At 40.1% G+C, this 17,623-nt stretch overlaps 1 protein-coding gene across 2 annotated transcripts in view; it reads right to left on the bottom strand.

Moving 5' to 3' along the window:
- Positions 1 to 1,379: 1,379 nt before the first annotated feature.
- LOC135497616 (semaphorin-5A-like) overlaps positions 1,380 to 17,623 on the bottom strand; it is a 94,117-nt gene continuing 77,873 nt past the window's right edge. The window contains exons 4-20 of one of the 2 annotated variants that reach the window (XM_064787419.1): positions 17,203 to 17,311; positions 15,072 to 15,170; positions 14,642 to 14,855; positions 14,239 to 14,327; positions 12,499 to 12,698; positions 12,084 to 12,219; positions 11,827 to 11,942; positions 11,406 to 11,684; positions 10,971 to 11,107; positions 10,639 to 10,806; positions 10,354 to 10,524; positions 9,980 to 10,168; positions 9,445 to 9,630; positions 7,955 to 7,969; positions 6,717 to 6,905; positions 6,256 to 6,579; positions 1,380 to 5,951 (exon numbers count right to left, since the gene is read on the bottom strand). In XM_064787419.1, the coding sequence (XP_064643489.1) occupies positions 5,539 to 5,951; positions 6,256 to 6,579; positions 6,717 to 6,905; positions 7,955 to 7,969; positions 9,445 to 9,630; positions 9,980 to 10,168; positions 10,354 to 10,524; positions 10,639 to 10,806; positions 10,971 to 11,107; positions 11,406 to 11,684; positions 11,827 to 11,942; positions 12,084 to 12,219; positions 12,499 to 12,698; positions 14,239 to 14,327; positions 14,642 to 14,855; positions 15,072 to 15,170; positions 17,203 to 17,311 (3,034 nt within the window). In that variant the 3' untranslated portion in view covers positions 1,380 to 5,538. The remainder of the gene's footprint in view (positions 5,952 to 6,255; positions 6,580 to 6,716; positions 6,906 to 7,954; positions 7,970 to 9,444; positions 9,631 to 9,979; positions 10,169 to 10,353; positions 10,525 to 10,638; positions 10,807 to 10,970; positions 11,108 to 11,405; positions 11,685 to 11,826; positions 11,943 to 12,083; positions 12,220 to 12,498; positions 12,699 to 14,238; positions 14,328 to 14,641; positions 14,856 to 15,071; positions 15,171 to 17,202; positions 17,312 to 17,623) is intronic. The other variant, XM_064787421.1, reaches the window with a different exon arrangement.

Below are 17,623 nucleotides of genomic sequence, written 5' to 3'. Positions count from 1 at the left end.
CATCAGAACCTTTCTATCTTTGGTAGAGCAACTGTCTTGCTATGCTCCTGAAGACGGACCCAGAGGTGGTGACACAGATGATACCTCCACAGCCAGAGATTGTGACAGAGAGGACGGTCACAACAACACAAAATCCGGTGTAATGTTTTTGAGTGTTTCTGTTTTTGAGTGTTTCCCCTCATTGTTTGGGAACGCTCAAAAATAGATTGACAAGTTTTTCTGTGTATCCCCCCTATTGAAAAGTCGTGGTCTCTCTAGCTGCCTATTGTTTGGAAACACTGACACATGGGAAACAACCACAGATGTTACACCGGGCCCGATCAGGCCTAGACTCCTATGCAGTCCATTTCATCATATGGTCCCTCTGGGCTACAAAACGAGGCCGGTCCGCTGCGTCTGGAGTGTAGATTCGGCTGTAGATGTGCCTGTCACATCTCTCACACTGTGACAGCTACATGATGGAGCTGCCAGGTCCGATTTCGTCTGATTGTGGCTTTCACATATCTCCATCCACGAATGCAAGGAGGGGGAGCGTTTCATATCTCTCGGCCCTTTCGGCATCATAAAAACTATGAAATCTACATGCGGCATTTTGGGTTCTCGCTTGATTGAGCTTTGTCTTCGATAAGGTACTTGGGGAAGTCCTATTTATGCTGTCTCATGTGAAAAAGGAATGTTCTTTTAAAGTACAATTGATAAGCAACGATTCCACACAGAGGGGGTTAATTTTTGAGAGAAAAAAGGTAGATCCATTTCTTAAGGCAAAGATTTTGCAAAAATAAAATATTCCCACGGTCAGAGCCAAACGGGATGAGAGGGTTAATGGAAACCTTGTTCCTAGGAAAAAGTAAAACATTTCTTGATACATAATACACCTGCAATTTTCATTTTTGAGCCTGGGTACAAGGTTGTTTATTAACCCTTGCAGCCCGCTTGGCTCACACCGTGGGAATATTTTTTTTGTAGGAATTTTCATCGTTTGGGAGAGTATTTAACTTTTGTGGCGATATCAACCCCATCTGGGCTGGTGATCTCTACTATACTGTCTGTCAAGAAATGCTCTATTGGGTGACCAGCATCCTCCTCCTCAGTAGTACAGCCATCCCAACTGGTTAGACATACATCTCTCTCACCATAATTGTCTCCAGGAGCATTCTAGTGAGATAGAAGCTCTATACCAGAGACAGAGGGGTCCTGATGTTGTCTTCGGTACATGGGCTGTATCAGGTACATACTGGAGGTACATTATCTACCCAAGCCAAATAAGATATCTCAAGGCTAGCTCCACGCCTCCAGCCTCTTCAAGAGCCTGGAAAGGACTGATTGATTGATAGAAAAACAGTGAAATAAACAACAACTATGTATTTATTATATTGCTTTTATTTTTTTAACCAATGAAGCACATTGTCATCATTTTTATGTTACAATTGTTGTCACATGTATTTTATAGAATTACCTTTGTTTAAGTTGGCTTAACCTTATAAAACGGGGAGCTGATTTTGGGAAAGTTTTTTACATAAAAAACGGAATATTCTAGTCCCTCAAACCACATAATATTCCACTACACAGCTCATGGTTCTTGTGATACAGAACAAATTTGGTCTAATGCAGTGCTATGGGTTTGTAGAAAGGTTCTTTGAAACAGCCTCCCTTTTACACTATAATTCAGGAAGAAGCTTGAATCTTTGCGCTTTGGGAAAAGTTTTAAACCTTGAAGTGTTTCGTACAGAACTGAAAACTTTTATTGGAGGACTCCAACTACTGGTAGCCTACAAGATGGTAGCCTACAAGAGTCGAGTTGTTGACCCTGGGAGCTTTAAGCTCGAGTTGACTATTGAATTCAACCTCAAATGCTATGGTATGGCTATACTGAAGCCATTCAAAAACAGAATGATGTACCAGCACAGATATATACAGGGTGTATCGCACTCCCTCAAGAATCAAAATTAGTTCAGGTATATGATAATTAACCCAGGGAGCTTCACCATACAGATAGTTGGCTGTATTTCGCTGAAATCTCTCAAATAAATTCATCTGATAACACAGGGAGATTCACTTACAAAGATACAGGGTTACAAAAAGAAGAACAAGGAGTTTCAATGCCACGTAATGATAACAGATATGTTAACTAAACGTTCTCATCTTCAAGACTAGAGAAGGCCACTGGCTTTGTACATTAAGAGTCGGAACTGACGGTTCAAGATGACAAGGACTGTCACATCTACTGGAAAAATACAGCACACCAGGTCTTATTCTTGTCAAAGAACACCAAATTTGAGTCCCAGATGCATCTCTACTGTGAATGTTCACTATATACAGAATGTGGTGGTCGTTGTGATTATAACATTAATAGCCTACGTCAATTTCGTCAAGAATTAAAGTTGATTGATAGTTGGGCCTAAGGCCAAGTCATAGTTCAGTCACAATCTACTTAGTAAGACATGTCGATACCCCCTTTTTCCCTCGTATAGAACTGGACTGAGCAATCCCCAAACTTTGTCAAGAGTTCAGTATAGAACCCTTGTAAATGTTGAAATATGTGCAATTAACACCTTGGGTGCCCAGGGCTAACTATAAGTAGCCTATCCTCCCATCGTCCTTACCCTAACCCCTCCCCAAGTCACGAACCTGAACTGCAGAAGCAGTAAAGCTGCTTTTGTTCAGCTGGAGTTGGAGTTTGTGTAACTTACATTGTTTCAAAACGAAGATGGCCACAGTTGATAGGACCCCTGATAACGTAATTGTGTGTCGGGCACTGAAGGTTTGAAGTGGATGCAAAACTACGTCAAGCACCCAAAGTGTCAAGGAAACTTTCTCTGGTCTCATATGTTGTCAAGTGGCGAGTGTAGCTGATAAATGATGACAGTGATAGTTGGGCCTAACGCCAAGTCATACAGTGATGATTTTGTCAATATGGATAATACAAAAAATACCATTTTGGTTTACATCCAGAACTACCGTTCAATAGGCAGAACAGACAAAATTTAAGTTACACCATTTAGGAAACATGAATCGAGATTTAGATCAACCATAATTTCTGAGTAAACAGCAGAAAAGTGAGTTCTTGAGTGTACAATAGAAACTATTGTCAACACAGTTTAACAAGGTATGAAAAGAAACAGTTGTAAATGTAAGCTGGCTTTGTCTAGGTATTTCTATTGATAGAAATGTCCATCAAGTAAAATCAACTGGAATTTGTAAACCACATTAATCTTATTTTCATTTTATTTGGTTACTTGTAAATCAGAATACACAGGTTCATATTTTCACAGGAAGACTGCATAGGCAGGAGATGGGTGGGTCGAATTAAGACCACCATTTCGGTCCTCTAACTCCTGCTTATAGTCCCCCTTTAAGTGGAAGTATTGGGCCTTTTAAAATGGTAAAGGCCATTACTGACTATAATAACATGCTTTGGTAAGATTTGCAAAGTGTGTGATATTCCATTTCAGAACTTTAGCGACGATAATCGACTTGGATCCAGATTGAGATCCTGATAAAGAGTGACTATATCGTCTGTACACTTAAAGCTATATACATGGCTCTCTGGACACGAACAAAAGTGAAGCCATCACCAAAATGGAATTATCATATTGAAAACTTTTAAAAACTAAGTGTTGAGTTGTAAGATGAGTTCTTGTCCTCAGAAGATGTATTCTTATCACTCTCCAATCACAAGGCTGGATTCAAAATTGCTTGTGGTTGGAGAATGTAGGAGTGAATGGAATTTTGGCAATGGCAATCACTCTAATTGAGAGTAGTTTGAGCAAAACACCTGTACAGTTATTTACAACATGGGAAAATAAGTATATTTTGAGCAAAACACAACAAAAGGAAATAAAAGATTCTTGCACTGTGGTTGCACGTCAGTGAAACATGTATTTTTTCCCTCTGAAAAAATACAATAAACATGAAGACTGATTTGTTCAAATAGTGACTCAAAAACAAGAAAAAATACTTTTGATGCAAACCATTTAGTTTTTTGTATAAAATAGAGTCCCTTAGCGAACACCTCTCTACAACCTCTCTATTAAGGACACTGCATTGTTGGTTTCCATTGAATTTGACCTCTGTAATCAGGACACCTCTTAATTACGGACAGCATTCGTCAGTCCCAAATAGAGAGGATATACATGTACTTTAAAATGACTCTATATTGAAGACTGACTTGTTCACATGCCGACTATAAAACAAAAAAAGATAAAACACAGTGACCGCAATATTTCTTAGTTGTCCCTTTAAGCACTATTACCATTTGGATAAATGAAGTACATTTACGCGAAGCCTGTAAAAAAAGGACTTCATACCTTTAATACAGATTTTGGCCACAAAAACCGGCCTGTTCAGATAAGTGGCATGTGGATGCAATCCCGGTATTTTTTGTTTATTAAACAACCTTGTCCCCAGTGCAAAATGTCCTGTATCTGACTTGGGACAAGCTTGTTGAACTTGTGTAGATGATGACATCCTGGCTGACGCATTACGTAGCAAAAGCTCTGCAGCCAATTCAGAGCTAATGTCTGAAATCAGACACATTTTCGACAAAATGTGACAACAACATACCTTTATAAATTATAATTACTTAAAATTCACAATAATGCGTTGAATATTAATTAGCACCAAAAATGAGATGTAACAATTAGCAGCAGCTGCTATCCATATTGCTGAAGAACATGTGACTATTTTTCTATGTCGAATTCTCGGCCTTGCTGCTAAGCAACTATCAGGTTGCTAGGCAACGATTATCCAGTTTCTAAGTAACCAGGTCCATAATTTCTGCCAGAAACAAGCAGAATGCTTGGCAACCATCACATCTGTGGTGACTGAAAGTTGCTAACTATGCAATCATGATGGTGACAATTTAGAAATTAACCCAATATTTTTGTTTTGCTCAGATACTGTCAGTTGCTTAGAAACAAGAAATTCTAGCTCGACAACAACAGAACTCAGGAGACTTCTCTTTGTAGAAGAATTCACACCAGTTATGCAAATTTCCTGATTCTGTGATCAGTCTGTAAAAGTTTTTCAGAACGGGGCAAAGTCACTTCAAAACAACACTGAGTGCCCAACGATATGATATTACTTAAAGAAGATTATTGAGCAATGGTGACTTCTGAACTGCTACATCTACAGACAGTGTAGTGACAATTAGGGATCCTATCTATCACTTGTCCGGGGAGACCGAAAACAACATCCAACATCCATTCACAAAACTGTATCCAAAAAGCAGTTCTTCCATGCAGGCACAAAGACGATTCCTCAAAACCCAACAACTGAAGTCTGAGCATGAAGTCTTGTCGCGGATCAACGTGTTATTTTAAGGTCATTTAACAAGACCAAGGTCAAGCACGAATCGAAAGTGTCTTGGCTTGACCACAAGATGTAGGCTATTGGTAGCATGACCCACTTGGCTAAAACTGCCAATTTTCCCCTTCAATGTTTCAGCAGTTGTGAAGGAGATTCCGACAGCATTATTTCATTAATAAATTCTACCTCCTTTTCTGAAGATTCCCTGAAACAAGTCACCAACACCTCCTCCTATAAATCATTCAGAGATAGATTAGTTCGTAAATGCAATGAGCTCCTTTTCAGCGACGAATTCTTATCCGTCATTTTATCTTTTTGCGAGCCTGTCAGATTCGCTAAAGAATTGTTTGAAAATTTACTTGAATTTAAAACTAAACTTCCTTGAGTATTCGACGGCGACATGTACATCGGAAGTTTTTGTTCGTTGACCGTCACAGCATCGCGTTGTTCTTTGTCCTTTTTCTCATTCTCCTTATTGTTTTTTTGTTCCGTCACATGACGCGAATGTTGCACATATAAGAAAATGGCGACAGAGACTATACCACCAATGATGAACGCGATGATTCCCACGATGACCAGATGGAACACTTCAAAGCGCTTGGAGGAGTCTCGCTCGATGCTTGCAGTCTCTCCAAAATTGAAACCTGAAAAAAGCACACGATAGGTGAGGTATAGTTGAAAGAAGGGCAATCAGTCAAGGGCACAAGGAAGTTGTGGCTTAGAACTCAGGACCCTTCTTCGTGTCCTTGAGAAAGACACATTACCCTTCACTACTTCCCTCAACCAGGAATATGAACAGGATGAGTTAACCATCATCCCAACTGAGAGGAGTAATGCTCCAAGTCACATAATGCTACGGACAAGTTATGAGTTGGATCAGTTCTCCAAACAATTATGGTAACATTTCATGATACCTAGCTCATCTTAGGACAGAAAGGGTTAACCTACCTGGCTCACACATCCGTGTCTGGACATTCTCGCCCAGACACTCATTATCCCGGGGCCGACTCATAGCACACTTCCTTTTACGCTTCTGAAAGCTGTCCATACATGGGGACCACGTCGTCCATTCCCGCCAACCGAAGTTCATAGTCTCACACTGTGATAGTGAGCATTCCTCCTGCTGGAGGTCGCTACCCATACACGGCAGCACGGATGTCAGCTGTTTGCCAGATGTCCGCCCCATGTGGAGACACTGTCGTTTTCGGTAATGAACACCAGCTCCACAGGTTACAGAACAGGCACTCCATTCGGTCCAACAAGACCAGAAACCTGGAAAAAACCCAGACACGAGTTATGCTAGTGAGGATGTCCCATGGAATGACCACTTCCACGTAATGTAGAGTATCTTTTTGACTTCTTAAAGTAACTGTTCACAGCCCCTCCCCCACCAATAAAGTGACACTTACCTTTACAAGGCATCATATTACACGACCTGGACTCGGCACTTTTCCCCTCACAATCTTGTCCTGTTCCTGTTGGACTCGGATTGTTGCACGTTCGTTCCTTAAACTGTTTCCCTCCACCACAATCGTTGCTACATTTCGACCACGATGACCAGTCGGACCATCCGCCGTCGACAGAGTTATAGTTTGATACTGTTGGAAAAAGAAGCTGGTTTGAGAGATGCATGCAAGAGGAGAGACAGAAGTTATCCTTGGTCTTCGGGCCTTAAAAGAAGGGTTAGCTCAAGGCCAGAAGAGATGTCTATGAACAAATGTCCCATCTTCAAATTCACCGTGGCGCCTTCGGAGAGCAAAAGGTCTGTCACAACCGATGGCAGCACACCCATATGTTGACAGGAACATGCAAAGAAGGCAATCCCGGATCCAAGTGTTTTTAAGTACTGTGAAAATGCCTTCTAGGCTCCTCTGCATTCGCAGTAGCGGGACCAAAGCTATGGAATGAGCTGCCAAATAGTGTTCATGGCCAGAGTACCCTGGGTCATTTTAAAACTGCACTAAAAACTCATATTTTTAAGAAATTCTTTTGAATCCTTTGCACGTTTTCTTTAATGACTTTTATTCTATCATGTATTAATGTTATGTTTTATTATAAATTGTAAAGCGCTTAGAAGTTTTAACAACGTTAAGCGCTATAAAAATGTTTTTAATAATAATAAGAAAAATGCCTTCTAAACAAATGACATATCGGGTCAGTAGGATCATTTTGATTTTCCCTCTGTGGTCATACAACAATCTATATGGGATGTGCAATAGGATAAGAAGCAGGCAAATAAAAAGCATAGGGTAGGTCTGCATGCAAACAACAGAAAGACCCTTGTCCTTGAAGGCTTTACTGACTCTGTAGCTTTCGATGTCTAAGGTATTTATCAGTAGGTGGATAACTGACTGTCTTCTTTATGTCAATGCAGTCAGAGTCACAATTATTTTGGGTGGACGTTGCTATTTCTACCAATGCGTTAGTTGTAAATAAAGATCTAAAAGGGTTGCATCTTAATAATTGGGGAAAATGTCACAAAATTTCAGTAATTAGTAGAGAGAACTGAAAATATTGTAAATCATGCTGGATCTAAAACCAAGCCCTTCAATGGGTGGATGGGGGGGGGGGGCATCCGGGATATTTGGGAATCATAAGATCGGGTGTAGCAAGTCTGAATTTGGGGTAAATAAACTTAAATACTTGCATTGGCTTGGATCATCTGAAATAACAAGAGGGCGGAAACTTGTTGTAAGATTTCTTCAACTTGTAAAGTTCAAGGTCGATTACTTTCAAGGTCAGTAGAGCATTCAAAGGTCAAGGTAACATGCAGAAATGAATACATCCAACACAAATTTCATGACACATGTTTAATTAGTAATTAATTTGTTAGAAAAATACAGAGTAATGAAACAAAGAGTAGAATCAGCAGTCGTAAGATGTTAAGGTGCACAGGCTGTGGAGACCCCCTCCCCTTGAAAGATTGCTTTGTGTTCCAGATATCCAGTTTCTTCTCTTGTACCTACGGCATTTATGAGCACCTCATTTTACCGACCACATTGAAGTGGGGACATTTCGGAAGCAAAGCCCATCTTTAGATCTTGTATAGGTAGGCCTACGAGTCATTTTGTGTTTATATGCACAGCAAGCATCTCTTGAAATCAGGCAGAAATCCCCATGGAAGCAAATAAAGACAAGAAGCGGTGTTGAAGTTAGCTCAGTGCAAAATATGACAATCAAGACTGTGAGAAATTAAACAGTGAAGTTATACAGAAGTGCTCATTATCACCTTGGAGAACAGGTTCATCAGCGGCAGAAGATAGCACAGTCGACTGTTCAACTGCGGCATTTGCACCTCTGAAAACAGTTTTGAAAACTGATTTATGTTTTTTGCTATGGCTTTCCACAGTATGTGGGAGAATCTGTTCTCAAAGGAGACTTCAGAAAAATAAGAAAGCAGAAAAGAAGTGATTCCCTAAACTAGCTATTCTTCAACCAAAAATGTAAAAGATTCTACAAAATTACAAATAAAGTTCAATCAAATTGTTTTACAAAGTGATCTACTTTTACATAACTACAACAGAATACAACATAAATATGTAATACTATAGCCAATGGCCAGATAGCATAATTTTATCACGCATTTCATACAGTCATTAATTAATATTATACAAGCCTTTCATGGCTAGAAGTTAACAGTAGTACATGTACCACTCATTTCTACAATACACCAAGATACAATGAAAAATTTACAAAAACCTTAAGTTATAGAGGATCTTTGATCAGTTCAATGGAGTGAAAACCCTTTTAAATCATCGTTTAGTACCCTTTAATTTCACCGACAAAGGATTTCAGTGACACAGTCCTTTGGACTTCAGAGTATCTGAAAGGACCCAGTGCCGATCAATGCTATACAAGCATGTTTCTAAACAGCATCACAGCATGATCAGCCATTCCTGCGGCCTCTCTTCCCTCCGCGGCGATCCTGTTTATTACACTTGCGACAAATCAACAAAACACCTAACGAACGACAATGACAATAGTACTTAGACAAGCCTTGGAAAGTGGCATAGGAACGAAGAGAGGTGCGAGAATAATAAGGACGCGTGTTAACAAGGTTAGAAGATGTCGGAGGCTTTGGTGTGAAGATACTTGATTGTTTTATATGTTTTTTATCAGGTGGTACAGTGGTATTACCTGTTTCCATACATGCATTTTCATGCGGGCACAACCGCGTCTCGCTGCGGACATGACCGTTACGTAATTTTGAACCGTCTGGTACATTCGCTTTGCAGACGAAACGAAATCGTATTTGTGATTCTCCTTTGCGCGATTTATTTGGGGAGATCATCCAAGGAGTCCACGGAGTAGACTTCTTATATTCTGAAAAGGTGAGGATGAGAATTAAAGATGAGTCAGTGGTGGACTCAAAAACTGATGCAGCTCCTTTCCTGCCAAGGACAAGGTCACAATCTTGTCCAAGGACAAAGTCACAATCTTGTCCAAGGACAATGTCACAATCTTGTCCAAGGACAGGGTTCAATATCCACACGAACCACTGGTCACCTGGTACTGTTACAAGACTGCTGCCTTAAAACCCCACAGCAAACAATGGCCACTTGACCGTTCCAGCTGGGCAGGTACCCAGTTTCACTTCAGGACTTCCTGGAGAAAAACAACACCTTCAAACACGGGTCAGTTAGGTGTCTTGCTAAATGTCTTGAACACTCACCAAGGCACATATCTTTATTGCATTCTTTATACTCTAAACTATCACCATAACACTGCTTGCCACCCCCAAAGGGTGGTGGGTTGTTACACGTCCGGTTCCTTATCTGTATACCCCCATCACACCGCTCTGAGCAGTCGGTCCACGGAGTCCACTTTGACCAACCGCCATCCACTGGAGGTGGCTTTGGAGCTGAAAAACAGAGTATATAGGTCATTGTTTTTGTTAAAGTTTGACCAGCAAAATGTAAGGATTTCACAAACGATGAGGGAGAACAGAGAAAAATATGGTAGCGGTCGAATTCTTCCCCAATGGAGTCTGTCCAGTTGCAAACCAATTGAGCCATGCGGCCTTTCACATCATACATTACTACTTACCAGGGCAGAGTGGAACATTACACCATGTCTCATTAAGTGGCGATCCAGCGCAGTACTTCCCCCCAAAAGCAGGATGTGGGTTGGCACAGTTCCGCGTCCTTGTTTTAAAGGCACTACCACACGTTCCAGAGCACTGGGACCATTCTGTCCACTCGGTCCACTTGCCATTCACTGGAAGGAATCAAAGCAGTATTTATGAATTTGATATTGGCTCAAAATGAATCAAACATAAGTTCTCTTTCTGTTTTAATTTGTGGAATACGTTTGTATCCACCAACCACTCACCTGTACAGTTGGTCACCTCTGCTCCGACGCCTTTACAATACTTCCCACCATGTCGTGGAGGCGGGTTGTTACAGCTGCGCGATCGACACAGACACTTGTCGCCGAATGTCTGGTTACCGGTCTGATCACACACTGACCAGGGAGACCAGTCAGACCAATGACCATTTGCTGAAAGACAACGTCATATCAAGTTGAATTCTGTTACTACTCATCATGTTTCGTAATAAGAGCATGTGAAAACGTTAAATACAAATCATGAGGGTGTAGATTCACCTCTCAATGAATGAGGTGCCTCTACATGCTTTCCCAAATACTCCATTCATAGTACATACCAGCATAATCAGGATCAGGGCAGGTGAGATACTCTTGGTGCCAGAAGTGTGCCCTTGTCTCCCCATCAGGTGGGGGTGTACAAGCCTGGAGGAAGTTGTTCCAGCCACAGTAAGGGTCCATGGCATTCGTGCAAGACCTAGAAAGTAAGACGTTGTTATATTGTTGATCTAGCGCTGTTTGAATAGAGCTGAGGCCAAGAGTGATATTCCATTTGAGCACAGTATTTGGCGTCTTATATTCGGATAGATTTCTTGTCAACAATCAACCAAATAGCATTGAGGTGAGATACTCTCATGTAGGTTTCTAGTAGACTCAAGGCGACTCTGAATGGTCGAAGACTGGACTGGGCACACTAACATTAGTTTGAAAACTTCACCACCACCACAGCAGATCACTAGCATTAATCACATCACCACAAGTATAGGCCTACTCACTCTTTCGTCTTGTATCTCCAACACCTCTGAACCGGAACTTTCAAAATCCGGTCATCAAAACTGATAATTATGGAACCCTTGTGTGCAATCAGCTTCATGGCTTTTATTGGTTTCTGGCGGTTTTTCGGTGTCAGATGGATCTCCTCGATCAGACATGCTTTCCGGCTGTACGGCAGTTTAGCGATCTTCTTCAGTATCCCGGTCAAACTAACCACGAACACGACATTCACTTCCAAGTGGTGTTTCGCTCGGACTTTGTCAACCACAATGTGACTCCAACTGCAAAGGAAAGAGAAAGAATATTACAACTTATTCAGAATATATCATTCTAAGATACCTTCGCATCCCTAACTGATATTTCAAAGACCCTTGTTCTGAATGTACAGAGTATTACAAGCCCAAGCTATCATGCGCATACTACCTTTCTCTTTCCGTCCTGAAGAATGGTGAGACCTGTAGTGGTTGGACAGCGAGTTCCATCAGCTGGTATTTCTGTGCATTAACTAAGATGCTATGGTCAGGTTTTTTGCCAGAACACTGAAAAGAAAGCAAAAGAACTTAAAATCCTTTCTGACACATACGTCAGACTCTTTCCTAAGATCTCATCTAGTTTCGACTATAGACGATAAGCAAAGAAAGGCCCAGAGGATTTGAGATTGTGATTTGAGTGATCAATACCTTTGTATTTGAGAGAGAATTAGGATGTGTCTGCCAGGCCATTTCAGTGTTCGGGAGATATTTGTAAGGCCCACTGAAAGCGCGGTCCATTGCTGTCAAGTTGAACACACAGATCGCCGAGCCATGAATGCTATTCCTGAAAGATATGAAAATCGAATATTCATACATTATAAAGTAGGCCTATTCTAGACACTTTTAGCCAAAGATAGCACAGGCTCCTCCTCAAACCTTGTTGCACAAAGGAGAGACTTTTGAAAGATAAGATGATCAGTGTGCAATAACTGGCTGAGATAAGAAGAGCTGGAAAGTGGCTCACTGATTCTCAATCACGAATGAATAATATACCGGTCAGGAGACAATTAAATATCCAATTGATGACTGAAGTAAAGAGATTTGCACCAGATCACATATTTACCTAGGAGTGTTGAACACACCATAGATCACACCGTCGTCCTCCGAGTAATGTGTACTCTGGAGTTCGTTGAAGTAAAATGGATAGTTGCCGGGCATACTGCAGTTTAACCGTGCCTTGACGAAAGTTGTCCAGGTGTCTTCAAGCAGGAAATCTCCGCCTGGGTCATTTTTACAGACCCTGGCGACCCTTGAATATACACTCTGAAATTACAAGTAGGAATATTCAACTGTCAGAAGATTTTCACACACTTCCTTGATATCACGTGGACCCAATATTGAATCAAAATGCTATGCAGATTTCAAGTTGTTAAGAGAAGAAGGTTTATGATAGTGCAGGCCCTTACACATAGTTACCCAAACTACCACTAATTATAAATTTTTCGAAAACAACTTCATCAAATGAAACCTGGTATATTTTGTAAAGACATTCTTTATCTTGATTTCCAGTCAATATTTTCTGATTTCACCTAAGTACTCGCATGCATTTTAGTTCTAGGTAACAGCAATGAAACCATTAGTAACCAGTGGTTGCCAATGGCATGCATTATGGCACTTGTTGTCAGTAGTAACCAGCTTTTTCTCCAACCAACGTTTTCTATTCAGGGTTAGGTTTAACTAGATGGAACGCTAAAGCTAAAGACACTCCATTGGCCTAGTTAGAGCACAAGCTAATTAGTTGCAAAGAACTAAACCTACATATGCTTCTAATCTCAAAATCGAAATTTCATACAAAGATTTTCAGATTTTTTGTTTTTACATGCAACTGTTAACTGATATTCAAACAGTTCCACATGACAAACCGCAGACACTAGAGCATTGTACTGTATTTGACCCACAGATGGCGCACCAGCAAACATGAAACACTTGCACAGCGCGGCTTCGACAGAACATAAATATCATAAGTGAACCTTTTTTGAAAATTTTATTTATTACCTCAGATTGTTGACACAAAATTCTTTAGCACATACTTCTTCGATTCAATATTTTATACCGGTACCACCTTTGAGCTTTGTAAATACATCATTCTTTTGCCATCTCGAAGTTTTTTTGATTACCAATTCCGAAGATGAGATTGAATAGCATGAAAACATGGCCAAATTTTAAAGTTTCAGTCATCTTTTTCATCAGTTTTTTGTTCAAAATTAGTACATTTCACTCGACAATGGACGCGCTCAACAATATCGCACAATATGCCACAGCACAGTTTGTTAGAGCATCGGAGAATGCGTATAGAGTTGACGATAACAGGCACATGCGCTCAGAAAGTGCGGCCAAAAGCGAGCGCGCTACTTTAGCGTTAGTTTCCCGCTACTTACATACTGTCCAATCAGAATCGATGAAAAATATAGTAGAATATGTTAGGCCACGGTCAAGGTCAAATGTGTTAGTTTTGAGGTCAAGGTCACTTGTGAGCAAATGGCTTAAATATCAAGGTCATTTGCATAGAAATTGATTGAATTCCTAATTTTTTAGTTCAAAGTTACTAGAAAGGTTATTGGCAGAAGATTTATGACAAATACAAGGCAAGGTCAAATGTTGAGAAAATTGAGGAGAGGTCAAATTAAAAGCACTAAATGTGAAGGTGATGACCTCAGATGTATAAAGGACAGAAATGTGAAAGTATAAACTCATGTTAACCTAATTAAACAGCAAATATACAAGAAGATAATTAAGACACCTATTTATGATTGTGAAGTAATTAAACAGCTAATAAGCGAATTGAAATCAAAATCAAACTTACTTTTCCGCAATTAAGATATTCGACAGCAGTTTCTCTGAAGAAGTAGTAGATATAGTTGCCAATTTCGTAGGACGAGACAAAGTTAGGTTCTGAAAGAGTGTAAAATGAAAGCTGACTTAGTGAGGTCAGAACCTGCAGATATAACAGTCCTTGAGGCAATCATATAACTTCAGAATAAATGTTGATGTCTTATTAGTGATTGGATTGGATTACCTTTCAAAAGGGAGAATGGCCATAGCTACTAAAATTCAAGTAACACCTATTCGCCAAATAACATGGATTTGGCCTCGTCTTAGAGCTCTGTGTTGCTATGAGTTTGCCGAGTTTGGGCGTTCATTTCTAACTTTGGAAAACACACTGGCGGTGGTGGTGGTGAGGGGGGGGGGGGGCAAGTAAAACTTACCATTTAGCCACATAATGTTGAACTGTACCGTCCTCAAATGAGCGCCTGGCCCCATGATTCTGTAAATAGCGGGATCCCTTGCCGTGAAGTCTGTTGCCGTGGCACTGTAGAAGTTACCATCAGCGGTCATTAATGCCGTGCTATTGTGATCCGGATGGAAAGGCGACTTGGCTATACCATTAATTCGCTCTGCCACTTCACGGAGGTTGCGTAACTAAAAGAGAGATGACATTACAAGCTGTTAGATGGAAAGTTACATGCACAACCAATCTGCAGGGAACACAGCCCAAAATCAACCACTGCTCCAGATGAGCAAATATGCACTGCCCAAGTTGGGCACTGGTCAAACCCTCAGAGGTGGATGTGACTTACGTCTTCAAAGACAACAAAGTTTATCAAAGATAGTATAGATAGCAGCACTGGTACTTACTGATCTCCATGTACAGATGGGTGAAAATGCGTTGGTCCCGCAGGTGAAGACTCGGTTTTGATGAATGAGTAAACTGCTGATGAAATTCTGACAATTTTGCTGAAAATATCAAATTAGAAAACACAAGATGAAAACAACAGTACATGAGAAAAGGTGGACACCCTTCACTTTTTATGGGACAGCTGTCATTTTATGGCTGAAATCCTCAGAAAGTATATCACTGATGTTCAAGAAAACCTTTCGATGTTAGCGAGTTTTACATTCGTTGAAATTTAGCCCCCTTCGCTTAAAAGCAAAAATTGGGAGACTCTGTTCACTTCATCACTTCCTAACTTCACCACATGATCGATCCCCAGCTGTGTTCCTTCACACTGCAGACGACCCCAAGACATACTCGTATGATCATAAACTCATATTTCCTTGTGTATCAGCTTTCAATTTTTCCCTATGACCTTTTCTTAAGGCATCATCTATGGAACAGTGATGAAATCATAATTATTTTCTCATTAAGTTTTGCAAATTCAGCTGCTACTAATGGTTATAGCAACAGCTTTAATTCAGAAGAAGCAGTTGGGAAAGGATACGCCAGAGAAGAGAAAGCCGTCATATCCACAGTTCATCAAATATTTAGAAGAGCTAAGAGCTCATATGGAAGATTGTCTCATGAAACAAATATGAGAAAAAAAGATTTTTTTACAGTTTTCTGTGCTCTAACGATCTCAATGAATATTTATTTGCCATTTGGGACTCATAACTTGAAATATAATTTTATGCTCTATTCTTGTGTTTGCATTTGTTATCAAATCAATCGCGGGAAAAGTTAATTTCAAATTGACTTTGACAGCGGTGTGTCATGTAAAGACATTTCCTTTCTCTGGTTGAAAATGTGTGAATCATAACCGATAACCTTGTAGCCACTTCTAAATGGCAGCCTAGTGAGTATGGGCAATTAACCCTTTATAATCAATGCTTACCCTCACCGAACGGCAGTGCACTGAAAATGACTGCATCACACTGCTTTTGACTGAAACCCCCACTGCAAATGACTGTCTTAGGCATGTCATTTTTTCTTAATGAGTGCCACTGATTTTGACTGAAAGACCACTGCAAAGCACTGCCACCTGCATATCATTATGAACGACATATTTCAAAAACACTGCCTATGACTGAAAGACCACTGACCTCTATTTTTGATTGCTGTATAACTGTATGCTTTGGTAACGTGTGACTGAAAAACACTCCCTATGACTGCTTTCCACTGATTTCAACACTGCCATAAAAATGTAAGGTAACACTGCAACCCGACTGAATCCTGACTGACATCACACTGCTTTTCGGTGAGGGTAAAAGCCACAAATCTGAATTTTGATACTGTTAACTTGCCTTGATTTTCAATTGCCTGATAGGTGTGAATTTGATCAGTGAACTTTTGCATGTCTTCACTTAATGAAACAACTTCTGATGATATTACTTTACAAATCACATTAAAGGGAAGCCACATATCATATCAGTAAAATCTTCGGTAGTTACAAAAAAACTCAAGAGTGCCATGTCATAAAATATTGATGATGCAATAAGCTGGCTTGCATGTTTAGACGAAATGACCCAAATTTCGGATAAATTCGAGCAAATATTTTTTTCTAAAACAATGCCAAACATATTACTGTGAGCATCTCGCACACCATTCGCCAATATATCCAACTCGCAATTCATATTTTTTACATCAAACTTTTTGTGACGGCACCGATCCCCAATGATCAATGACTAGTTCCCTGCACTGGTGACTGGTGCTGTCACATGCAACCATGCGATGACATGAACCTTGCGGCTTAAAAACTCAATCAAGATTCATTTCTGTGGCAATCAACCATTTGTTGCATATTAACTCCTTAACGTCTGAGCAAGAAATTTCACGAAACAGGTGTATCAAATCGTTTTATCAGTCAGGTTTACAAAAACCTGTGTGAGTATTTTCACATCCGACTAGGCCTAAAGTTGATTTATGATTGGTCATCTTAAATTTCATTTGAATATTTGATGGGATTCAATTGGTCAGTTTGAATAATGGCCATGTTCAGTACAAATATAATACTATTCTGCATGCTGATTGGTTCGTTTAAATAATACTGACCTCTGATTGGCCCTTTGCTTTGCACACCTCTTTTGTTCTCTCGTCTGCCTTCCATTGTACCACTTCGATTTCCTTCAAACTCTCCAACGATAATCGTAATAAATAATTTCTGGAAAAATACAAATAAAGAAATAATCTTTAAACTGTATGAGGGTTAAATGTGAAGAAAATAGCATTTTTTCTCACTGATTTGGAACATTTCGTCACTGATTCAACATTACTGCCCTCAGATGTTTTCTGAATGATTGCAATGAAACTGCAAGCTCTCCTGGTGCTCTTCCAAAAAGATCACAATTAATGTTACACTTGCTAACAAAAAGGTCTGCATCCAATTTAGAAAAACAAATTTTCCCTGCCGCTCCAATACATAGGTTGCAATCACACGCTACTGGCTCAACCAATCAGAAATTAGATTCACCAG

This window comes from Lineus longissimus, chromosome 13 (assembly GCF_910592395.1).
Source record: "Lineus longissimus chromosome 13, tnLinLong1.2, whole genome shotgun sequence".
NCBI lineage: Eukaryota > Metazoa > Nemertea > Pilidiophora > Heteronemertea > Lineidae > Lineus > Lineus longissimus.
This window is presented reverse-complemented; position numbering and strand designations above follow the sequence as displayed.